Source organism: Sinocyclocheilus rhinocerous, unplaced genomic scaffold (genome assembly GCF_001515625.1).
Source record: "Sinocyclocheilus rhinocerous isolate Xijiao unplaced genomic scaffold, SAMN03320098_v1.1 scaffold78, whole genome shotgun sequence".
Lineage (NCBI taxonomy): Eukaryota > Metazoa > Chordata > Actinopteri > Cypriniformes > Cyprinidae > Sinocyclocheilus > Sinocyclocheilus rhinocerous.
In genome coordinates, this window is record NW_015637122.1 from 858,428 (window position 1) to 885,468 (window position 27,041).

The following is a 27,041-nucleotide window of genomic DNA, read 5'->3' on the forward strand; positions in this document are numbered from 1 at the left end:
TGTAATGAAATGTGTTTAAGCGGTTTAAGGTTAAAAAAACACATTATTTTCAACATGCTGTACATTATTGTTTCTCCTCTATGCTCCGCCTTTCTGAAACGTTTCGATTTTTACAAAGCTCATCAGTCGGAAAAGCGAGGTGTGCTCTGATTGGCCAGCTATCCAGTGCCAGGGGTTTTCAACCTGTGGGGCCACCCACCTGTCAAGGGGGGCGCGAGCATCAGTTAATTCAGATACGTTCCCTTGAGAATTTATGAATATGAGTGAACAAATCTTTAGCCATCCACTAGGGGGCAATCTGACTCCCACTGCTAGTCGACAAATCTTAAATGATTCCCTTTGAGCTAAATTGACCTGTTTCCCTTACAGTAGTTACAGTCATTATGTTTGCCATTTTTTTCAGTGTCATTAGTGGTGTGGAAATTACACTCCACCTAAAAGTTTATAAAGGTTAAAAAAAGCACTGTGAGTTCCAGATTCTCCTCACTGAATATTTAAAGATGTCCTCAAAGTTTGTTCTCTTCTCCTTACGAGTGGCATCCTTCCTGCCAGGGTCACAAGTCACAAGTCTGTTTTAGAGTTCGTCTCAAATAAGGACAAGTTGTTTTTCTAATTTGGCTGTACTGCTCAGAACACATGTCCCTGCAGGGAGGGAGGAAAAGTTTCTACTTGAAATGGGATTGATGTGATGGAAAGATATAAGGGCATGAGGGAAGGTGGATGAAGCCTGGTTTTCAGAAATGTTCCTGATGAGTGAAGACAACCAGGAGATGAAAGTTTGTCCTAATTTGACTTAATTTAATCATTGGTGTGGTAATTAGATTTTATGTGACTCATTTAATATTTCCCCCATTTTTTATTGGCACATAGAGTAAAGAAGGGATGGGAAAATATTGGGAAGAAAGGAATAATTTGATAAATGCATGGTATGGGTCAGGATCAAACCTGTGTTGTCCACATGAGCACCACAGCTCAATGTTTTTTAAAAACAATATTGGTACCACTTTACAATAAGTTTCCATTGGTTAACTACATTAGCCATTACCATAACCATAATGATCCTAAAAACAAACTTGCCATTTTGGGGATAAAATCATGAAGTATACATATGTAGCTCTGTACATTGTGTAAACTTGCAAACCTCCTTGACAGTTGCAATTTGTGACTTTACCCTCCATTTCAGTCACTCCTTCCAATTCTAATTACTGTTTGATTATGCATATGTGTGTGTGTGTGTGTGTGTGTGTGTGTCTGTGTGGAGTGGGCTATTGAGGTACAGGTTGCTCTTGGGCATCCCTCTGGATCTGAAGTGCTGCCTCAGGTGCGACCCACAACATCGCCAGCTCTCACCTCTCACATCAGAACACGCAGGTGTTCGCCCAAGTGATCTGACTTTTACTTTTATGCACACACATTGACATTTACTACAAATATGAATACACACACTTGGCATATTCCCCCTGGCATACACCAACTCCCTGTCTGCTCCTTGGCTCCTATGTGGCTCCCCATTTCTCTCCATATTTGTCTGCAGCTGAGGAACTACAGGATAGCAGTGTGTGCCAAGACTGTGAAGCTAGATAGAAATGAAGGAAAGCTGTAGCTATGCCATTCATATTACACTTAAAATTGTTATGATTTATTTAGTACTTTTTTTCAGTAATTCATCCTAACTCTATTATTCACCTGATTTTAATGTAAGAATGAACTGGTCCATTTGTAACTTGAATGTGTGAGGCTTCCGGTGTCAGCTGCTATTAGTTATTTTAGCTGTTCAAAAATAGTCTGTTATGCTGTTTGATATTGCAAACTTATTTTTATCACAATCATAAACACACTCCTTTGTTGCACAAATAGTACTGTTATTCTTCTCGTTATTTACCTATAGTGACAAATGACTTAGTCTTGCACATTTGTGGAAAATAACTTCTGTGTTGCAGAAAATTATGGATACAATGGACCAAAATGTATGTTTATAATAATCACAAACACCATTAATTTTGTAACATTTAATTATTTTACATTCTTAAATACTTTATACATTATTAAACATATACTTAAATATTTTACATTAAACTAAAACTTGTGTGTCTGTATTAATAACTAAACATCATCATATAAACACCCAGTCAGTTATTACATGGACTTTTCACAATCCTTTACAACATAACAGCAATGGTTTTTGGTTTAGTTTGATTCAGATATGACCAGAAGAAAGACTTGAGGTTCACTGAGTGAGTCACATGTTAATTTATCTATACCACTCAGACTTATTCAAGTGAGTGAACTAATTTGTGATTTGTTTTGACTGATTCATTTGTGGCACATTGCAAAAGGAAGATGTGATGTATATTTTTTATTGTTTTGTGACATCCTTTCTTTCTCTCTTATCATGCAGTTCAGACTACAAGGTCACAACTAAGTTAAAACATGATTCCTTTTGCCCTGGTGTCGGTGACAAGTGTAGATTACTGTAGAGAAGACTGTCAGAGTGTTTTAGTATGGTGTTGATTCCACACCAGCAGAAAAATGCAGACACTCGAGAACCAAACATCATGAAAATCATTCGGTTCCAGTATTGGTATACAAAATGGAAGTGGTTCTGAATAAAAATCGGTTCTCGTTTCTCAACCCTAGTGCTGGTGCTAGGATTTTCTCAGTGTGGATGCCAGGCACGTCTGTGTGGTTATGACAGGCTGACTGGCTCTGGCTTTTTGTGTGGCAGAAACCCAAATCATGAATAGCCTATCACATTTTGTATTGAGCGCTTTTAGATTGCTTCATTTTTCTTTTTCCTTTTTTTCCAAGTCTGTGCAGCAGCATCTGAAAAAGCCTTGCACATCATTAGTCAAGACCGTGCGTGCTCAGAAACAGGAATGTGGGGGGAAGGGTGTGAAAAGGTGACTATGCAAAGGTGACTTTCAAACATTTGCAGCACTCCCTGCTGCACCCAATGGACAGAGAGACAGAGAGAGATGGCGATTGGGAAAGGTTGCACAGTAGTGGAATTCTAAAAGACAGTGCGACCAAATGTTTATACATAGTGACCACACACTGACTCACTCACAAATAATAAGTGTCATGATACACTGTGATACCACTTCCATCTGAAAATATCTAAAAATATATATGTAATAATCATGTTATCCCTGTATTATTATTTAGATTATTTTATTCAAGGTCATACTACATAATAATATAATTAAAATGCTACTGACAGCTACACCAACACTAATGTGACTACAAGCAATGCCATTGACAGCAATGATACTCGCCGTAGAGGCCTTTCCACAATGAGCGTGATGCGAAAAAGGGAGGCGAATCGCTGACGAACGGTGCTTTCACACCGAGCGCGAAACGATTGTTCACCTTCTGCTAATTCACACCTGAACACTAGGTGGCGCCAACCAACAATGCATTTTTCCTCAGATATGTATCTCATATATGGATTTAACATCTAAATTAAGATAAACAAAGTTTGGCTCTACACCAGAAACACAAACTCTCTATAATGCTTACAATAGGCTACATCCTAAAATATAATTAGAAGTACAATTAGCATCAAGGTACACTTGAAAATGTAGTTGCTTACCCACTTTAAACCATCATTGAGTGCTTGTAATAACTTCCAATTGTGATTTATAGTTGATTTTGATTCTATAATAAGCAGACACATGCATTGGACGGCCTGTGTTTTCGCTTTGTGAAAATGAAAAGATTCGTCGAAATGGTGCGAAAAAAAAAACATTCGCATTTTCGGTGCGCGAATGTTCGCGGTCTATGTGGAAAGCCTCCATAGAAATGTATTGTTTTATTCCAGCTCGTCATCGCGTCCAATATTCGTTTAGCTTTTTCGCGCTCAGTGTGGAAAGGCCTTAATGCTGCTAACAATATGAAAATAGCGCCATTGACAGCAACAGCACTGACAACAACGCCATTGGCAGTAATGCCACTGACACCAATGCTACTGACAGTAAGACAGTAAAGCCACTGACATCAATATCAGTGACAGTTTGATAGTAACACCATTTATAGCAACATGACTGAAAGCAATCCTGCTGACAGTAATGCTGTTGACAGCTACATCACTGACACCGATGACTGACATCAACTCCATTGACAGCAGTGCCACTGACAGTATTGCTATTGACAGCTACACCACTGACACCAATGTGACTGACATCAATGCCTCCGACAGTAATGCTACCAACAGCTGACAACTACAACAACTGACAGCAATGCCACTAACAGCAACACTACTGACAGTAATATCACTGATAGTAATGCCGTTGACAGCAACACCACTTATAGCCACTGACAATAACAATGCAAATGTCAGCAATGCTACTAACAGTAAAGCTACTGACAGCTACACGACTGACGCCAATTTGACTGACAACAGCGTAAACTCTTTTTTTTCACACATTGTAAAAAAAAAAAACCACACTGTTTGCAACGTTTTGAGGAATTTATTATGTGCTGGTCATAAAAGTATTTTTGGTGTTTTAAGAGTGTGATAACCACTGTGTTGGTAATTGCATTTTTTATTAATTCAGCTTTTTCTTATTTTAAAAGATAATATATTTCACAACATCTTTTTTCTGCTTTTGTTATTTTCGAGCATATTTTCATGCTCTAAGAGTGAATTATAAATAGTATTGTTAAGATTATACATACTGTCCCCCACCTAAAATTTGTCTTTTGCCCCCCTACGCATTGAGAAATCCTGTTGGATGTTCAAGGATGTGCATTTCGTTTTTAACATAGAAATTAATATTCCTTTTCAAAAAATGCTTCAGTGGAGGAAGATGAATTATATGGGGATGGGGACATAATATGAATTATATATTATATGCACGAGATGAAACCCTTTAAGTTAATCTTATGAGAATGGAGTTAGCTTCCAGAAAAATCAGTTGACGTCTGAGAGACCATTTATAGCAACATGACTGAAAGCAATGCTGCTGACAGTAATGCTGTTGACAGCTACATCACTGACACCGATGACTGACATCAACTCCATTGACAGCAGTACCACTGACAGTATTGCTATTGACAGCTACACCACTGACACCAATGTGACTGACATCAATGCCTCCGACAGTAATGCTACCAACAGCTGACAACTACAACAACTGACAGCAATGCCACTAACAGCAACAACACTGACTGTTGGCAACGCTACTGACAGTGACATCACTAATAGCAATGCCGTTGACAACAACACCACTTAAAGTATAGCCATTGACAGCAACACCACTTAAAGTATAGCCATTGACAGCAACAATGCAACTGACATCAGTAACAATGTAACTGAAAGCTACTGACAGCTACACTGCTGACGCCAAAGTGAATGACAGCAACGTAACTGACAACAATGCTCTGAAAGTAATGCTACTCACACAGCTGACACCAATGCCTCTTACAGGAACATCACAGACATCAGTGTGACTGACCAAAACAACTGAGAGCCATGTCACTGACAACAATGCCATTTACAGCAATGGTACTGACAGTAATGCCACTGACAGCAATGCCACTGACAGTAATGTCACTAACAATATGGAAGTAATTCCACTGACAAAATATAATTGATGGTAACACCACTTTCAGTATGAGAGTAATGGCAGATTATAGTGTCAATGACAGATTGACAGTAACACATTTGATTGCAACACCACTGACATATTGACTAATGGCATTGACAAATTTTGTAGATTTGAATAAGGTTGATTTCTTTTCCCCCCACATATCTTCACACATTGTAAGAAAACTCACTGTTTGGTCAGTTGCAACCTTTTGAGGAAGTTCTTAAGTGCTGGTCATAAAAGTCTTTTTAATGTTTTAAGAGTGTGATAACCACTTTGTTGGCAATTGCTTTAACATGAATTGTTAAATACGTTTTTATTAATTAAGCTTTTTCTTATTTCAGTTCTTATCAAAGATACTATAACATCTATAAAGATACAACATCTTTTTCTGTTATTGTTATTTTGGAGCACATTTTCATGCTCTAAGAGTGAATTATATATATATATATATATTTTTTTTTTTAAGATTATACATAACTGTCCACCACCTATTATTTGTCTGTTACCCCCTTACACATTGAGAAATCCTGATCTAGTATGTTGCATGCTCAAGGATGTGCATTTCTTCTTTAACAGAAATGAATATTCCTTTTCAAATAATGCTTCAATTGAGAAAGATGCGATTTATTTGCATTTAACCAATGTTTTATGGATATGGGAGAGCTTGCCATAATTACTGTTATGCCGGCATGTCGACAGTGCAATCATTTCTCAGCATGGGCACTAGGAAGTTGGTAGCAGCTTTTCACTTGTGGAATGTCTAATTAGTAAAAAAAAAAATTGTTTTGTCCAAATGTCTGATTTAGTATGCCATACAATTTATAATCATCTGGAAGGTCAAAGACGACAAAAAAGCACCACCAAACGGAATTTTAAAAGTGTCAATTTTTACATGTTTATGAATTTGTTTTTTAATGATGCCATGCAAAACTTGCTGCTGTCAAGGGGTAAATAAAATACCTACTGTGACCAAGAGATGAAACCCTTTAACTTAATCTTATGAGAACGGAAATTAGCTTCCAGAAAAATATCTTCATTAAAGCGAAACAACTTAGTTGACATCTGAGAGCGACTGCAGCTGTGGATTGCATGCACATGTGGTCAGTGCTGCAGTGCAGTTGCGCACTGCTAATAGCCCTTAGTGGTCTGACATTACAGAACTCTTCTTTGTTACATCATAAGTTCATGTGGTGATGACTCAGGGCTTAAACTGCAATGGTGCATATCTGAACATGTCCTTCCTGTAAAACCATGAATAATTTGCTTTATTGCAATTTTGTTTAAGGAGCCTACAGGCGTTTGACGAAATTAGCACAGTTCTCAGACTTGCAACTTGATAACATTATAAAGGTACTGGATCTTTTAGTTTTCTTTTTATTTGATACAGAGAGGCTCAACTTATGGTATTTTTGTGCTCTCCATTACAAGCCCTCTAGCGCCACCTATAGTTCAAAGTTCACTTATGCTTTAGCAGTAACATTTTACAATAAGGTCTCATTTGTTAACATTAGTTAATGCATTAGTTAGCATGAACTAACAATAAACAATGTATTTTCTTACAGCATTTATTAGCTTTTAGTATTAGTAGTTAATACAAATTGTTCATAGCTTGTGCATGTTAGTTCACAGTGCATTAATTTTAACAGATACAACTTTTGATTTAAAAATGTATCAGTAAATGTAGAAATTAACGTGAACTAAAATGAATAAATGCTATAGAAGTGTTGTTAATTGCTAGTTCAAGTTGACTAATATAGTTAACTCATGTTAACAAATTAAACATTATAAAGTGCTACTGCTTTAGCTTATAACTTTTGAAATGTGGCGTAGAAGTACGATATTTTTTTTCTAATTCCTTTTGTTTCAATCGATTCATCATCATGATGCATCTTTTTTACCTTTAAAGTTGTTGACAATCCAAAAAACTCTGTCAACAATAATTATCACTTGTGTTAATCTTGTTAGCACAATGTTTTTTTTTCTACCAGAAAAGGTTGAATGCGCATAATCAGCCTGAATTCTGCATTCTGAGAGCTGTTAGCAGGAAAAAATAGAAGCGACGGACAATAGTAATGAGCTGTGTGCATCCCGCATTCTTGACAGAAAGGTGAACCAGTGGCATCAATAGGAAACCCACGCATCCACAACTTTAACATCATAATTTGCCTTGTGTCGATATTGCATGTGGCTGGTTTCCGTCTATGTGTGTGTTCTGGTCTTTTCTGAATGTAGTGCTTAAGGCTTAGCATTATTTCTCCAAGTAGGACATGTGCATGGATCAACATCTTTGTGGGTTTTGGTGCAACATTCCTATCAACTGATCAGCTTAGTTTTAGGGATGAAGCTCTGACAACATTCTTATCAGGGTGTCTGCTGGTTCCTAAACAGTATTAAATATTTAAAAACCAACTCAGACTTTGTCACTGTCAACCAGTGCTCATTTTTGCACAAAAATCAATAGTGTGAGCATGCGGTAGTGCATTATAAATTCTGTTTAAACACCATTTTGTGGTATGTAAGCCAAAGTGAATTGTGTGCTGCCTTTACATTGTACAGGTGCCAATAGGTTGCTTTGTTTTCAAACCGAATAATATGTGAATCGTCATTGAACACCACGGTAGTAGTAGTAGATCTAGAGTATGAAAGTGTTAAGATGGGGAGGTTCTCTGGTATAACCCTGCTTGTTGTATTTCTTATTCTAATTGAGAATACTACATAGAGAGTTTGATTAGAGAAAAAGTCAGAGTCAGAGTAATTTCTGTGAATCTGTTCTTTCATTCTGTTCAATTCATTTTCATGTAATTGCAAGTGTATATCTAACAATGCTGACTTCATCTCAGATTTCAGTTTTATATCGTATTTGCAACTTTATTCCTCAAAATTGTGACTTTTTCTAAATTGTGGTTTTATATCTCATGATTGCATCTTTATTTTTTTCACATTTGTAATTTTCTCTCATAATTTTGCCTTTATATCTCATGACTGCATCTTTATTTTTTATTATTTCTTAGAATTGCAGCATCATATTGCAAACTGTTTATTTTTTGTTATTTTTCAGATTGAATGTTTTCATTGTGATTTGAATGCTTTGTATTCTTGATTGGTTACAATGTTGGTCTTAAACATTTGTTAAAATTTGCATTATAAAATCTAAGATGTTTTAAATTTTATTACCTTAACTTACCTTTATCATTTACAGTACCTCCAGATTTTAGTGGTAGAGTTGAGCTTAGAATTAGGGCTTATGTTTATTTGATAGGAGTGTGGTTTAAAGGCCGACAAAAAAAAAAAATGATCTAGAAACATTTAGGAAACATCCAGGAAGTCTTAAGAAGATGGTTTCCAAACTGTGCTTAGAAAACCTACGTCACAGCACAGTGGTGTAAAAGGCACAAACTTTTGGTTTGTTACTTAAACCATCTCCTGAATTCTTAATGTATTAACATCCCAACTCTTTCTAGTCATTTCTCAACCCTGCCCTATTTTGCTTGTGTTGTGGGGAGAATGCAGAAGCTTGCGAGACTGCTCTAGCCTTCCTGCTGATGCAAACCTTTCAAGGAGGCTTAGTGCTTTAATACTGAATGAGTGTATGTGTTTGTACGTTTGTGAATTTGAGAGATGGGGCTGAGTCTATTTTTAAAAGCTAATCCTCACAGGACCATCCACATGCTATTCTTGTCTATTTTTAACGATTAATCCACCTTATGGACTGAGTAACATGATTTATGCATCATATTCTGTTCAACAGGACAAATTCAGCTGAGAATGTGAGCCGTGGCAGATGGTACTTTTAAGATGCTTTCATGCTAGAGTCTGACATCTATTTGTTCTAGTTCGGTTTGATGGTTTGGTGGTCTGTTTTCTGAGCTTTTTTTCCAAATTGAGTCTGCTTGAAAACAATAGTCTGGGCAACAGGCATTCAAGTCATGCAAGCCTAAGGTCTTGAGTACATCCCTAGAACCCAGACTTATATTGTGTCCTGATCAATGAAGTGGTACAAGACATAATGAGTTTTCAAAATGTCATAGGTCCAAAATCCTTGGTTAAACATTAAACATGTTTTACAACATGTGTTAAACATAAAATATATCCGTTGTGGCTGTCAATGTGTTACACTGCACAGCAGGTCCGTGTTCATTGTGTAGAGACAAATTATTGGTCGCACTGTGTCTGAATAGGACACAGTGTAAATATCATTTTGATAGGTCTCACTTCTTTGGTGTCCTCAAGAAATGTATGGCATAGCTTAATAATTGGATTCCTATTACAGTCAATCAAAGTGATGCCAAATAATCATAATTTTTTCCACAAGAGTGGAGATTGATTTGATACAAGAGGTCTTCATAAGATTCCGTACATGCTCTGCTGTCAAGTTGTGAAATACTCAACCAATTTGTAAGTGGCATGCAAATGCATAATGAAGTACCATAGTTAGCAGGAACAAAAGAACAAGAGAGAAAGGCCAAAGCTAATTCAACACGATCTGGATCTCGCTTACTTTCTCTGATTTTTCGGATTTATTTTTTACTTTTTTTATCCTTTTATTTAATGAACATTCACCCCTTTATTTTGTTTTTGAAAACATCTGTTAACTGCATATAGGCTAATTATGTTTTAACAATTGTTTTTTTTTTTTTGTCTCTACAAGTGTGAAATTGATTTTGGGGAATGCTAATGGATAGCTTTGTCTGGTATTATGGACCTCTTTGTCATGACCATATGTTATTATTACATATTACCATATGTAATGTCCATTCAATGTAAAGAAATAACAACTGGCTTTTTACTAGTGTTGTAAAGTCTGAATCATTTCTGCAAATTGGTTCTTTTTGAAAATTTTGCTTCATTAAACCTAAAAAAAAATGCCATTATGCCATTATAAGACATTCGGTGACATTTCACGTGTTTTTTTTTTTTTAAGATGACATCCAGAGCTGTAGAAAGATTAGGGCTCTGGACAGTTCGTTTTAACCAGCTGGCGCTTTATACATTTGTTCAGTGAGGAATTATAGAGGTTTAACCTTGGAAGGTGGAGCAAAACGTTTTAGAGATCAATGCCCTCTCAGTGTACTGTTGGTTTAACCTAGAATACTAATGCTTGGCTGCATTGTCATTAGGTCTGCTGTATTGTGATGAGCTCACAGGGCGATGACCTCATTGCAGAGAAGGACAAAAATTATGTTTATGTCGAAAATAAGCTTTTAGAGTGAAAGCCTTTCTTAAAAGAGACAGAGAAATGTAAGTTATTTGGATACATGGGGTGACCAAATGACTCATATTAAGTGGTGCTTACCTGAATAAGGTCAAACGCATGCAAGGTCAAAAACGCTTTCGTTTTCTCAAAATATGCATTTAATATCACCTCATTTTCCAACAATTCTCAAACGATTCGTTCAAAGCAGTTCTAAGATTTAGTCTCTCTAAACCCTTCCTTTCCGTGAGCCTGCTCTGCTCTGATTGGTCATATCGGCCAGTCTGTTGTGATTGGTCTACCCTGTACAGAGCGTATCGGAAGCGATACACCCATTAGAACGATATTTTGAACGCTTGATAGAAAATATAAACATTTATTATTTATCATACATACAGGTTGTGATTCAGTGGAGCCAGCTGGTCCAAATAAACTGGGTACTGAGCAATCTTTCATGAGCGAGTGTTTTGTGAATCCCGCGTTGAACTCCCCGAGATTAGAGAAGCAGTCGTCAGTAAAATGACAGGAACACAAAAAAAGATCGGGGTTGTATTGCTGTGGTACAGTGGAAAAAAAATATTTTAACCACTGATTCTTTGCAGCCTCATCTTTCGGAAGTGAAAATAAAACAAATTTACTTTCACAGAGTCTTCTCAACATGATGTTAACCACAAAAACAAGCTACAGTGTTTGAGGGCAGGTCAAGTTGTTTGGGGCCAGCCAACATAGAATATAGGCAGGGATTATGCAAATGTGTAACCCCGTGACGTGTAGCCATCACGGAAGTGGGATTCGAATTACTGACGACTCGTTTAGGCTGTTCAGAGTCGATTCTTTCTTTTGGGAGACAATAACATTATTTATCGTGCACTTTCAGCTTTGCAACCTTGCAGATCAGTCGTCAGTAAAATGACAGGAACACAAAAAAAGATCGGGGTTGTATTGCTGTGGTACAGTGGAAAAAAAATATTTTAACCACTGATTCTTTGCAGCCTCATCTTTCGGAAGTGAAAATAAAACAAATTTACTTTCACAGAGTCTTCTCAACATGATGTTAACCACAAAAACAAGCTACAGTGTTTGAGGGCAGGTCAAGTTGTTTGGGGCCAGCCAACATAGAATATAGGCAGGGATTATGCAAATGTGTAACCCCGTGACGTGTAGCCATCACGGAAGTGGGATTCGAATTACTGACGACTCGTTTAGGCTGTTCAGAGTCGATTCTTTCTTTTGGGAGACAATAACATTATTTATCGTGCACTTTCAGCTTTGCAACCTTGCAGATCATTTACATTCACATACAGCTACATTACACACTGCATGAAAGGCAATATTCAAAATGGCATAATAGGGACACTTAAAAAAAAAAAATCACCCCAAAATGAAAATTTGCTGTTAATTTACTCACCCTCAGGCCATCCAAAATGTAGATGACTTTTTTCTTCAGTAGAACAGTCAAGAAGATTTTAAGGTGAATCCATGGCCCTTGGTGATTCATAAAAATCGTCAATGGCTACATTCACTTTGAGAGTCAAAAAAGTATATACAGACAAGGTAAAATAATACCCAAAAAAGTTGCCTTGGTTTCGCTATAGGGTGTTCTAGGTGGACAAACAATGCTTTGGGTTAGTGGTTTGTTCAAATCCCCAGCCGTAAGTATGGGCAATAGATGTGACGCCTGCAGTTCATTTAATTACATTTGTACATTTTGCACAGATTTCAAATTTGATGACTAATCTGGAACATTTGTGAACTACATTTATTGTTAAAATGCTTTAATACTTAGTCTCCTGCCCTGCATTGAATAAATATCCTTTTAATAAAATTTGACTAATTTTACGTTATGTCATCCACGGTGCTGGGAAGAGTGTTGTATATTTAAGGTTACTTAAGTCTGGATTAGTTATATATATTTTTAAACCCATATCATCAACAAACATGGGGCTCAAACATGCCTTGAGACAGATTTTGAAGAAGTTTGCTTGTGTACATCTGTGCTTTGAGTGAGTTCATCGTTTTTTAATATTCATATACTGTTTTAATAAATTTATATTGCCTCAAAAATAATTGACAGTTGTGTTGTATTTATTTTTGTATTGGATTTCCAGCAAAAATAACTATATTGTGAAACTGTAATGTTTCCATGATATAAAATAACTTTTAAGATTTTTATTATACCACCAACTCCTATTGTCGGCTATCACTTTTTTGGACAACCTGTTGTCAAGCTATGAATATTAATCAAATTAACACTTTATTTGTTTGCTTTGCATACAATAGTGGTGTTGCATAAATTGCCAGGGGCACTTGAGGGGCAGTCAGTGTGTTTGAAATGTGAAAACATATTGCATTTTACTCAAAAACACTATTTAAACTTTAAAGTGATAAAACCTCAACTGTTCAAACTTGGATCTAATCTTGTGTTTATGCATTTTAAAATGATGAATTTCTTCCTGTGCTGTCAGAAACATAACTTTCATCTTTTCAAAAGCCCTTGGGCTGCCTATGAGTTCAGGATCCTTTGAAATATATAATTTTATTCTGAATCAGATTACAGCGCTCTTGATCAATTCATGCATGCATTTCTCATTTAAACGGAATCATCCTGTTGAAAGTTACTATTTAATTCTTTCAAGCATACCTCGGCTATCCTTCTGAATTGTAACATTTGCTTTGGATTGTTAAATAACGACCAGGTGTGTTTTTCAAGGTCATTGATTTTAATACTTGCTTAAGTTTCATTTACACAGCTGTTAATTCACTGACCCTATTGACCAAATCCACATTTATGTCGCCTCTATTCAAAAAGTCATTATCCGTGTCAACAGCAGTAAGTCTTGCTCTAGTAATCTGTTCCCATTTGAGTCCTAGCGTACACATAACCTATTAACCATCCAGTGTCAAATCACATCCGTTAACAAAAACACAATTAGGAGGACCATTAACAATAGTAAGTAATTAGCCAACACACTTTCATCCCCAACTCCTCTTGCTATTCTTGCTATTCCATGTGGATTTATCATTCAGAGTGTTAATACATTTTTTAAATTATTATTTATATTATATTAATAATAGTAAATTATTTATGAAGAAATGAATGAATTAATTACTTAATAAATAATAAATACATAAATAAATAATTAAATAAATATTTTTTATTTACTTAAATTGATCACAAATAATTTAATGTATCATTATTTATGGAAAGACTCCGCAAATACTGAATGGACATTGAATGTCAAGGCACATTGCCTAGGGCTGTGCTGACTTCTCGGCTTTACATTAGGTAGTACCTCAAAAATTGCTCCGATAGTAGAACAATTCAGTATTAAACAACTTTTGTCAAGAGACAAAATGTTAATTTGGGGTAAACTTAATTCAGGGGTAGCCAATACTGCTATAACGGCCTTGTCCCAAATGGCACCCTAAACCCTTGCGATCTTCCTCTGAGTTCACATTTTCATAACGTAATACCGCTTTGACTACTGGGCTCAGTAGACGTGTGCATCGAGGGCTCATATCGGTCGCAAAGGGGGTGCTCGTGAGCACGCTTCTGAAAGCTTAAATGACGAATGGGACACCCTATGGCAGTGATGTGCAAACTTGGCCCTTCCAGGCCACTTTCTTGCAGAGATTTCATCCAACCCTGATATGACTCACCTGCCTGTAGCCTTCTAGTAGTCTTGAAGACAATGATTAGCTGGTTCAGGTGTGTTTGATTAGGGTTGGAGCTAACCTCTGATGGAAAGTGGCCTGGAAGGGCCAAGCTTGCCCACCCCTGCCCTATGGTCTTGTGAACTTAACAGACACTCACATATGGTGGCCATTGTAAGTCTGGGAGACCACAAGTACATGAAGTCTGCCATTTGGGACAGGGCCAATTCTGCAGAGTTCAGCTCCAGCCCTAATCAAACACACCTGAACCAGCTAATCATGGTGTTCAGGATTATTTGAAAATAATCAACAGGTGTATTGAAGTAGAGCTGGAACTGATATCTTCAGGAAGGTAACTATCCAGGAGCAGGGTTGCCTACCTCTGCCTCAATTTTAATTAAAACAATTTATTATGCATTTATTGTAATAATCATCCAGATTGATATATTGGCAGCCATAAATTCATCATTTGTTTTTTGTACCCCTAACATTATACAAACCAACATGAATGGGACATTACTGAAGTATATTGAGGTAGTCTTCTTCAAGTGTTGGGGAAGGTTACTTCCCAAGCTACAAACTCATAATTTAAACATTGGATTATGTAATGTAGTTGTTATAGACCAGATGGCTGGAAATGAGTCCTGTTTGTTCACATTCTCATTCATATCAATAGTTGCTCATTTGGCATAGTAAGTATGTAACCTTCATGCTGCAATTGAGTTCTAGTTTTCTTTGAGCCAATGTCATCTGACTAATTGCGTATAGGAAGATTTTGACAACATGGCTTTTGAATGCCACCAAATAGGATGATTCCTCATTTCGTAACACCAACTGTCAAAAATGGTAAAGAAAGCAAGATGATCTGGGGCTTTTGTTGGATCCAGTGTCAGCAACTTGCACAGAGTGAGTGGCACTGTGAACCAAAAAGACATGCACCGCATTCTGCAGTGCCATCAGGGTGTGAACTACGGGGGAGCTAGGGGGAGCTCGGCTCCCCTTAATAAGACATGGGCTCCCCTGAAAACGTGATTTGTGAAATTTTGGGGGGTCTCAAAAAATATTGACAATGTGTTATTTTGACGTGCAATTTCAGTTTTGTGTAATGTGATCATCGTGGATTATTATGTGTAAAATTGCAAAAAATATCATTCATTCATGCATGACGGCGATTTAAACCTAATTCACTTCAATAAAGATAACTATACATGCTATTCTTGTCATGAGCATCAAGGTGTGGGAGCGCTGCGGTGCAAATTCCACTCATGTTTAGTACGTTAACTCGTACGTTTAGTACGTTAACTATAAAAAATATAAACGCTGGACTCTGTGGTCGATTCTGTGTTAAAGTAAGGCATGTTATTCGCAATTATGTGTTGTGGCTGGGCTATTTGTTGTTTCACCTATCAATTCGTGTCGATAAAGTATAATAGGGTAAATCCTGTATAGTGATTTATCCTATATAGTGCTCTGCCTGTAGCCTTCTAGTAGTCTTGAAGACAATGATTAGCTGGTTCAGGTGTGTTTGATTAGGGTTGGAGCTAACCTCTGATGGAAAGTGGCCTGGAAGGGCCAAGTTTGCCCACCCCTGCCCTATGGTCTTGTGAACTTAACAGACACTCACATATGGTGGCCATTGTAAGTCTGGGAGACCACAAGTACATGAAGTCTGCCATTTGGGACAGGGCCAATTCTGCAGAGTTCAGCTCCAGCCCTAATCAAACACACCTGAACCAGCTAATCATGGTGTTCAGGATTATTTGAAAATAATCAACAGGTGTATTGAAGTAGAGCTGGAACTGATATCTTCAGGAAGGTAACTATCCAGGAGCAGGGTTGCCTACCTCTGCCTCAATTTTAATTAAAACAATTTATTATGCATTTATTGTAATAATCATCCAGATTGATATATTGGCAGCCATAAATTCATCATTTGTTTTTTGTACCCCTAACATTATACAAACCAACATGAATGGGACATTACTGAAGTATATTGAGGTAGTCTTCTTCAAGTGTTGGGGAAGGTTACTTCCCAAGCTACAAACTCATAATTTAAACATTGGATTATGTAATGTAGTTGTTATAGACCAGATGGCTGGAAATGAGTCCTGTTTGTTCACATTCTCATTCATATCAATAGTTGCTCATTTGGCATAGTAAGTATGTAACCTTCATGCTGCAATTGAGTTCTAGTTTTCTTTGAGCCAATGTCATCTGACTAATTGCGTATAGGAAGATTTTGACAACATGGCTTTTGAATGCCACCAAATAGGATGATTCCTCATTTCGTAACACCAACTGTCAAAAATGGTAAAGAAAGCAAGATGATCTGGGGCTTTTGTTGGATCCAGTGTCAGCAACTTGCACAGAGTGAGTGGCACTGTGAACCAAAAAGACATGCACCGCATTCTGCAGTGCCATCAGGGTGTGAACTACGGGGGAGCTAGGGGGAGCTCGGCTCCCCTTAATAAGACATGGGCTCCCCTGAAAACGTGATTTGTGAAATTTTGGGGGGTCTCAAAAAATATTGACAATGTGTTATTTTGACGTGCAATTTCAGTTTTGTGTAATGTGATCATCGTGGATTATTATGTGTAAAATTGCAAAAATATAATTAATTCATGCATGACGGCGATTTAAACCTAATTCACTTCAATAAAGATAACTATACATGCTATTCTTGTCATGAGCATCAAGGTGTGGGAGCGCTGCGGTGCAAATTCCACTCATGTTTAGTACGTTAACTCAAAGATTCGTAGAAAAAAAATAAACGCTGGGCTCTGTCGTCGATTCTGTGTTAAGGTAAGGCATGAAATTCGCAATTATGTGTTGTGGCTGGGTTGTTATAGGTCTGCGTGACTCTCGATGTCTTAGGCCTAATTGAACGGAGGAATTATGGTATTCTTCTGTAGCCTGACGACGAGTAACTTTAACCGTTGTTCATGTGAACTCAAAGACAGCCTGATGCTTTGTTTATAGACTATTTGTGGGTGGCTGTTTGTTGTTTCACCTATCAATTCGTGTCGATAAAGTATAATAGGGTAAATCCTGTATAGTGATTTATCCTATATAGTGCTACAAGTAGTGCATACACTTGTAGCTGTTATGTATCTTTGTAAGTCATTCTTTTGAGGCCTGCGCAAGCGCACGAAAAAAAAAAAGTGGGCTCCCCCAAAGTTCACGGTATAGTTCGAACACTGAGTGCCATTGAATACTTTCTGGCACAGTTAGTCCAGAGCTCATCCTACAGCAAAATAATGACCCAAAACATACCTCAAGGCTATGGCAGGACTGTCTCAGAAGATTTGAAAACCTCAAATCATGGAATGGACAGTAGAGTCTTCAGACTTAAACCCCATGGAGCTGGATGAACTGGATAGAAGGGTGAAAGCAAAGCAACCTAAAATTGCAAAACATTTGACTTCTGCAACAGTGAGAGTCAGTTTGACCCAACCAAGAATTTTGATTAGATTTTGTTAAACAATGATCACTTGATTTCATGTATGTATTTATGGCATATTTTTATAAAAACTCTTTTTGCAAACCAATTTCCCATTTGGGATAATAAACCGGCACTGAACTGAAGTTCTAAACTCGTATATATTAACAAGAGATATTAAAAATGGCACTTTATGGTCAATATGGCCTCTAGTCTAGTAGGTAGATGGCTTCATTCCCTCATGACCTCCTGCCGCTGTGTCTTTGAGTTGACACTAAATCTAGTAGTACTTCTCCAAGAGGGACCAGAATGAATCACTCTGAATTACTCTTCAAGTAATTGCGGAGAAGAGATAAAAGGTTGAAATAGACGTTGAAGCAGAAAGAGAGAAGATCTGGCTAAGCAAATGGGATTTCTGCCCCCTACATGTCCAAAGACTGTAGAGCTAAAATAACAGCATAACTTGTATTAACTATATGATATCCATAAGTCATATTGAGTTATACTACTTACCCTCTTTGTGCCAAATCCTCTTTTATTTGCTTTGATGGACTGGAGGACCAGCAGCATTGAGGGTAAAAAAAAAAGGAAGCAGAGAACTTTTGTCCTGAGAATGGATGCTCATTCACAAGAAAAAATTAAATAGTTCAAGCTCTGAATATGACAATAATACCTGGAGAAAGCTAACTATCATCTACGTTTAATAGGCTGTCAATGGAAAAAGACGCTTTTTGCACCTATAATGGTGAAATTATGTTTACAATGGGGGGTTATCTGGACCATGCTAACCAGCCAAACTCTGACTCCTTGAGTACTGTTTTACTAATCATGTAGTAGTTTGGATCAATGTTGTGGTTGCGGTTGAGCTCATCTGAGACCTGAGTTGAGTCCATGACAAGATCAAGACCGTGAAAATATGATCTTGGACTCAGACACGAGACCTAACCAAAGGTGAAAATCCATTTTGTGCTCAAGCTTGTGTTTGAATATTTGAGTTATTTATCTCAAATTATTTCAAATGAACTAGAAATGTTTCCTTTAAAAGTCCATTTTTGGGGCATTACTCTGTGGATTAGCAAAAGGACATGACATTACAGATGTTATTTTTTTTAAGAGACATTTCTAGTATGGTGTCAAACACAGCCATTAAGCAATCAATAATCAACATAATTATAGAGTGAACACACAGTTCTTGTTTTATGAATACCTATATTTACCCACTGTAAAACTATAAACTTCTCTTTAAACAACAGTATTTTATAATGCAAATTGTGCTATGACATTGAAAATTAACTGGCAAAGTTTTAACTGGCAAAGAATGTTTTATGTTCAGTAAAAATGGCCTGTTGTAATAGACAGCTAGTTCATAGACAATAAGGAGCAAGCAGTTTAAATGGTAATGCTTATAAGCTTATTACTCAGGTTTACAAAAAAAAAAACCTTCTCCAAAATATAATTTTTTTCCTAGAGTGATTGTAAAGCCCCTCTCCACTATTGTTTCACTGCACTACTGCATCTGTGTTTACTCATTAAACTTTATTGTTGCCCATAATGTTTTATTGCAAAGATTCTCTTGTGTGTGAAATTCAGGAAATATGCTTACATTTTAAATGCTTAAAACTGATTTTAAATGCTTAAAAATATTTATATTCAAATGAGATAAAATCTCATATCAATAGCCTAAAATTGTTTTATTTTACATTTTCATTTCTTTTACTTTAGCCATGTGTCGGCTACATCCATGTCACAAGCTGCCATTTCGGCCAGAGCAACATAACAAAAACTGACTCCACTTCAACAGGTTAATTTAATATAGCACAATAAACTCTTACAATCTAATTTTTTATCTGTTTGGTCTATAATGATGTCATTTATATGTATGAAGTCAAATATATGTGGCCTTACGGCGCGAGCTTAGCTATGCTGCTCTGTGATTTGCCACAAATAGATGACTTCATTTTACACTCCATTACACAGTAAACAGGACAGTCAACTGTGACAGTGCGAAGACAGATGCACTAGTATCCTTCTGTGTAAAGCTGTTCTAGGTCAGCTTCTAGCCTATTTGTGTCATAGCACACCACTAAGTATAATCGGCAACAAGATTATATACATTGTATTCAATTCTAAAACTGAATATGATAATTTTGCTCCGGGTGTGTGTTCATTGTGTGTGTGTGTGTTCATTACTCACTGCTGTGTGTGTACACTTGGATGGGTTAAATGCAGAACACAATTTCCGAGTATGGGCACCACGTTACTTCACTTTATTATTATTATTAATTTTTTTTTTTATTGACTAGATACTTAGTTCATGTGTATCAATTACATCCAACATATAAAGTGACACAAAATAAACAATGGCACATTTTGATTATTGCAAAGCCAATTAAATATTTGAAAATAGTCTTGATAAAAGACTTTACAAAAAACTCTGTAGTATAACATGTAACAGATGTGAATTTATACAATAGACTTTTAGTTAAAACTAACCCAGGCACATTGAAACATTTCTGCAGAATAGTATTATGTTGCATCTTGCATGTTTCGCTACGCATTCAAAATGAAATGTCCAGTGAGTGGAAGAGATACATGTATCAGAAAGAGATGAACATGAATCTGGCAACGTTTTATTAAGTTGGTTACTGTACATACAGCTTCAGTTCAGAAACAAAATGTCCGGTGAGTGCTAAAAGGTTAAAACTCCTTTTCCTAAACCTAACGGATAGAGATAACAAAAGCAAACCTGAGATAAAAACACATTTGCTAAAGTAACCATGCCATTTTAGCTTGCTCTTTTAAAAAAAAATATTTCATTGTGACTTACTTTTCACAAGAAAAGTTCTCAAGCTCTCCACATTGCAAATGCAATGCTGTACCGGGTGGGCTACTGAGCAAATTTACTTGACCAGGAAAGCCATACATATGGAGCTGGTTATGTGAAACGCAGGGATCCTCAAATCTGGCCCACGAGATCCACTTTCCTGCAGAGTTTCGCTCTATCCCTCATCAAACACACCTGAGCATGTTAATCAATGTCTGCAGGATCATTAGAAAATCACAGGGAGGTGAGTTTGGTCAGGGTTGGAGCTAAACTCTGCAGCGCATTGGCCCTCCAAGGCAAGATTTGATGAACCCTGCTCTACGGTAAAAGTGTTTTGAGGTCTTGTGCAAGGAATCATAAAGGAATAAAAGTTGTTGGTGTTTTACAGCCACTAGTGTTCATTTCAAAGGTATGTGTTTGTGGGTATGCAAATATGCAGGTAGCTGCATACCTTTTAGCACCTTGACAATATATCACACATTTTCCATGTCTGACAGTATTTTTACACTATTTTCTTGTTGAGGATTGAGGTATTGGTTCAGTCCTTCACTACTTTTGTAATGACCCACTTTCATTCTACTTATGACGCTTTTCCACTGCATGGCACGGTTCGGTTCGGTACGGCACAACTATAATGATCAGTCTATAATCCCACCCACTTTGAAGTGGTACTATACTGCAGTGAAAAAGCAAACTGAGCCAAAATAAAGCGAGCTGAGATGAGCCGAGTCGTGCCGAGTCGAGTCGTACCACACAGTGGAAAAGTGCCATTAATAACAAGCAAGATCTAACTTGGAAAAAATGCTTATTCTGTAGCCTGACCATTTCCCTATGTCTTTTCTTACAGGAACCAGACAGTTCTACACCAGTTTTGCTGTCCTGCTCCAGACGCTCCTGAGTCTGACTCTCAGGCCTGTGTACCCAGGTAGGGGGGGTTTGTTGGTGCCTTCTGACCAAAAACTCCATTGCCACAGTAAAGACTGTTTCTGATGGTGCTAGGCAACACAACTGCCCTAGTTATACCCGTCTTGAAGTGGTTGTGAGTCCTTTTCATGCCTTGTCTGCCACAGTAACGACCGTTTCTGATGGTGCTAGGCAACACAACTGCCCTAGTTATACCCGTCTTGAAGTGGTTGTGAGTCCTTTTCATGCCTTGTCTGCCACAGTAACGACCGTTTCTGATGGTGCTAGGCAACACAACTGCCCTAGTTATACCCGTCTTGAAGTGGTTGTGAGTCTTTTCATGCCTTGTCTCCCAACAGTAAATTGAGTCTCCATTATCACAGAAAGCTGTGACCTTGACAGAGCAAAAACTGGTATGATTTCCCTTTAAATCAGGCGAAAAGAAAAATGTGTATCGAATGTTTAACTGCCATGTTTGTCGGTAGGCATAAGTTCCGCTCAGCTGGCTTAGCTAGAGGCTCAAAAATCCTTGGTCAGAGTAATTCCCTATTCTGTTAGCACAACCATGTTTACCCAAGTATCACAATAAGTATCTTGCTTTGATCTCTGCCCTTTTTAGTCACTTGAAATGTTTTTAAAAAGGCTACAAAATTAAGAGCAACACCCAAAAACAACTACAAGATGATCTTGCATTGGAACTAATTATAGAAATATATAAAAGTAAGTTGCTGTAAATTGTAAGTTTCCAAAGACAAGGAATCTTTTTTTGTTGTTGTTCACACTAAACAAAAGTGCGGTGTAAAGCAGCCCATAACAGCCAGTATTTTTTTATGTTGCTTTTATGTAAACACATCTGCCAAATGGATAATGTAAATATTTAATACTTAAGTTAACCAGTGAGGCGACAGTGGCCAAAAAAGTTTTTGACAAACCGTCTTGTCACTTATAGCTATTTGCACATATTTAGAACAAAAACAAGTATAAAATAAGTGTAGACACAGTTATGGTGTGTCGTATGAACCTTTATGTATTCAGCATTGATTGAAGTATTGAAACCATTGCCAGATTAATCATTATTTGCCTATTTACGTATTAGCTGATTATATAGCACATCAGGGCCCGTATTCACAAAACATCTTAAGGCTAAATGTAGCTCATAACTCGCCGATTTAGGAGAAAATCTTAAAAATAATGGGCGTGTCAATACTAAATTTAGGACTCCTAAATTTTTGCTCTAAGAGTATTTCACAAAGCTTTTTATCACTAAAACAATCTCCTAAATCTGTGAAACGTTAGGAGTAGTGAAGAGGACTCCTAAGTCACTAAGACCAAACCACAAACTATCCTCCGTGCTGAAGAAAAAAAAAACAAAAAAAAAACAATACAAACCATCACAGAAATTCTAATGGTTTCCACTACAAATACCATTACAAACATTACAAACCATCAACTTTTAACCATTAAAACCATTAAATAATGGTTTCCTGTAGTGTGTTTTGGGACATATTCCATTAGGATTTAGTGGTTTTAACAAGCCACCTATAGAAGGCGACCAATTACCAGTAGAAACTAATACAGGGTCCATTACAGTTTCCATTAAAACCAATACAATTCCCATTATAACTAGTAAAACTATTACAAATTCTTTAATGGTTTGCATTGTTTTTTCAGCAGGGATAAAATAGCTGTTGCTGGCAATCTGCCTCGGAACATAAACATTTTAGAAACACTCTGCATTTATTTGCACACGTTTTCCACGCATCTTTTTTTTTTTTCGTTTCGAAGGATATTCCAACTCCCAATTTTCCTCTGATTATATCCTTGTTTTCAGTAACAAGTTGGGCAAGAAGTAACAGCTGTTCTTGCCTCCAGTTTGGTTTTCTTTTACATTTGCATGTCTTACTATCAGCCATGATTATTCTACTCTGTTAGTTAAAAGGCTGTTTATATGCATATCCCCTAAATGTTTACGAGAAGCACACTAAGTCAATTAGCTAAACATATAATTGTTTAATTAGTGACACTTTAAACAATTTTATTTATTTGAATGTGGCAACTTAATATCGCGCTCTACAATATTTCTATGAATAAATCTCTGACAGAGACTATCAGCCAATCACTGTGTGCATAGTTAGTAAACATGCTGACATCATCCATAGCAACGAGGTCAACCCCGCCCTTACTCCTTAGTAAAAGTTTGTCTCAGCAGTTTTGTGAATAGGTTTTAAGAGAAAACTCTTAGCTAAAAACTTTTACTGCTATTTAGGAGAACTCAGTGGTAAGATAAAATGTTTTGTGAATACGGGCCCAGGTTTATTATTAAATACTGTTGTTGTGCAGCTTTACAAAGTGGCTTGAATTGTTGGGAAGGCGTCAATATTCATTAAGGAAATCACTCAATTTTCTGTTGATCTTGGGTGTTTGGAAAGCTTGTATAGAAAGAGAAGGATCAAAGAAGTGATGAGCACAGCAACTAAAGTAAACCAGTATTGATGATGGCCTTTCTCTCCCATAGCACTGGCCATTGTTGGTTTGGTTGAAACACTCACAGTTGTCCACTGAGATGCCTCTAAATCACTCTGTAAACGCCATAGAGGGCACAAGTTATTGAATTAGACCCAAAAAGATTGCCAGAGTGGAGGATAGAAGAAAAATACAATCGCACATGTCCCTTAGGTTTGTCTTGACAGTGTGTACTGCAGAGGTGGAAATAACGTGGCATTTATCCATTGGAACGTGTTTGAACGAGCTTCAAATCCTCAACCACTCATGGGTGTTAGCTGAGAAAGAAGATTCAATAACTCCAGCTGCACAAATTATTAGCTTAAGGAGCCATTTCTATCTGATCTGACACTTTTGGCAGTTTCCAAGCAATATATTAGCTTAGCTGATTAATAACAACTTGGCATTTAACAGCATCTTCAAACATGGCTCATTCAGAATTTAGAGTCAGAGCTGTTTGTTTAATTATATTTTGGACTTGATTAAAATTATTAAATTTATGATACAACATGCATTGCTGGGCAGACAATTTTTTAATTTTTTAATTTATTTATTTTTTAGAATTTAATTGAATTATCTTTATTGATAAGTTGACAGTGAGGTCTCATTAGTTAATGCATTAACTAACAATGTGCAGTACATTTATTACAGTATTTATTAATTTTTGTTACTGTTTAATAAAATAATAAAAACAAAATTGTTCATTGTTAGTTCAAGTCCATTAAATTATGTTAGCAGATAAAAGTTTGATTGTAATTATGTATTAGTGAATGTTGATGTTAACAATAACTTTTTTATTTGACTAATAATACTAATAATTTTTACCAACTTTTGTTTAAAACTAAGATTAATTAATGTTTTACAATTTTTTTTTTTCATTGTTCCTGTTAACTACTGTCATTAACTAATGTTAACTAATGTAACCGTATTACAATTAATAGACCATATTAAACAGTTACTCGTTTGTTTAACCATGAACTACCAAAACATCACTCTGGTGCTCTTGGTTGTGTTTCAATTGCCAATTTTAAATAGCACATAACATAGAAGAAGTCAAAACAAGAAAATGTTGTTGAAATGGGAGGCTGTGTCAGCCTATTTTAAAATAATTTAACAAAAATAATTTAAAAATAAAAAGGTAGCTAAACCCGATTACTAAATCTTAATTCTGTAATAATTCAAAATAAAGAGACGGTTCCTGCAGAAAGAGTGCTGAATGTCCAATAAAACCAAATTCAAGGACATCTCGGGTACAGAGAAGCAAACCACTTCAGACAGGGCAGTGACGGCAGTACTTGAGTTGCTGGTTGTTTGCTTTGAGAGAAAATTAGTTCTCGTTTTCTGTTGTCTATCACTTTTGACTGTTTGTCAATGAGTCTGTATTCACGTTTCTCTCCTCATCACATCGCTGTGCTCAGAAGCACCAATTCATTCATGCCATCTTCTGCACACTCATAATTCACCATTTCATCATATGTGTTATAAGGTTGTTTTTACTATGTAATAACAGCACTATTGTATGATATAAAACAGAATAACCTTTTTAAGGATTCTCTCATAAGACTTCAAGTGTGATTAGACAGACAGACAGATAGATAGATAGATAGATAGATAGATAGATAGATAGATATAGATAGATAGATAGATGATACACTTTAAAAATAATTCCGTAAAATTGACGGTAAAAAACCGGCAGCTGTGGTTGCCGGAATTTTACCGTAAAAAATACAGTAGCAACGTTTTAGGTTTTACGGTTTTAACTTAAATTTACAGTTAAATACCGTCATTTCATTAACTGATATAATGTTAATATACCAACCTATTGAAGTACTGAAATCTGTTTTGTACCTTTGTAATACACTGATAACCACCAAATGCAGGTGGTGATGAGAAAGTCACATGATGAACCAAAGCCCATCACAAGCAGCTTTTAAATAATAACATATATAGAAGGTGCACAGTGTCATTCACACAAACACCAAACACCATCATGGTAACACACATGAAACTGAAATAATGCAATAAACATTCATTTAACAACATTAGATAGATAGATATAGATAGATAGATAGATGATACACTTTAAAAATAATTCCGTAAAATTGACGGTAAAAAACCGGCAGCTGTGGTTGCCGGAATTTTACCGTAAAAAATACAGTAGCAACGTTTTAGGTTTTACGGTTTTAACTTAAATTTACAGTTAAATACCGTCATTTCATTAACTGATATAATGTTAATATACCAACCTATTGAAGTACTGAAATCTGTTTTGTACCTTTGTAATACACTGATAACCACCAAATGCAGGTGGTGATGAGAAAGTCACATGATGAACCAAAGCCCATCACAAGCAGCTTTTAAATAATAACATATATAGAAGGTGCACAGTGTCATTCACACAAACACCAAACACCATCATGGTAACACACATGAAACTGAAATAATGCAATAAACATTCATTTAACAACATTAGGTGTAACACACAACTCTAATATACAAAACTGATAATAAAAAAACTAAGAAGAAACATGTTATTTCAACCAAAAAAAAACATGAAATTTGAAATGTAACACAGGGAATTCTGGGAATGTCAATTTACGGTTATTCACTGTAAATTATACGGTCTTTCACTTCCAAAAACGGTATACTACCGTAAAATTAATGTCCAATACATGTAATGTCCAATAAAGTTTTTCACCGTATATAGTAGGGGAATTTACCGTTAACCATTTAACAGGTTTTTACTGTAGCATTTTTACAATCTTTTACCGTTAAATTCACGGTCATTTTTTACAGTGAATATATGCGATACTATGAACAAAGTTATGAACTCAAAAGCCCATCAATGGTCATATGATGGTGTGTGGTAACACATTCATCTCTTGCCCTTTAAAGAAGTCAAGGACTATCTTCATACTTTGAAACCAGGCAAAGTAT

The 27,041-nt window shown here is 36.4% G+C and overlaps 1 protein-coding gene across 2 annotated transcripts in view; it reads left to right on the top strand.

Moving 5' to 3' along the window:
- The window catches only part of iqsec3a (IQ motif and Sec7 domain ArfGEF 3a), a 168,640-nt gene that overhangs the window by 19,985 nt on the left and 121,614 nt on the right, over window positions 1-27,041 (top strand). For both annotated transcript variants that reach the window (XM_016563257.1, XM_016563258.1), the window contains exon 2: window positions 21,547-21,624. In XM_016563257.1, coding sequence (XP_016418743.1) covers window positions 21,547-21,624 — 78 coding nt within the window. The remainder of the gene's footprint in view (window positions 1-21,546; window positions 21,625-27,041) is intronic.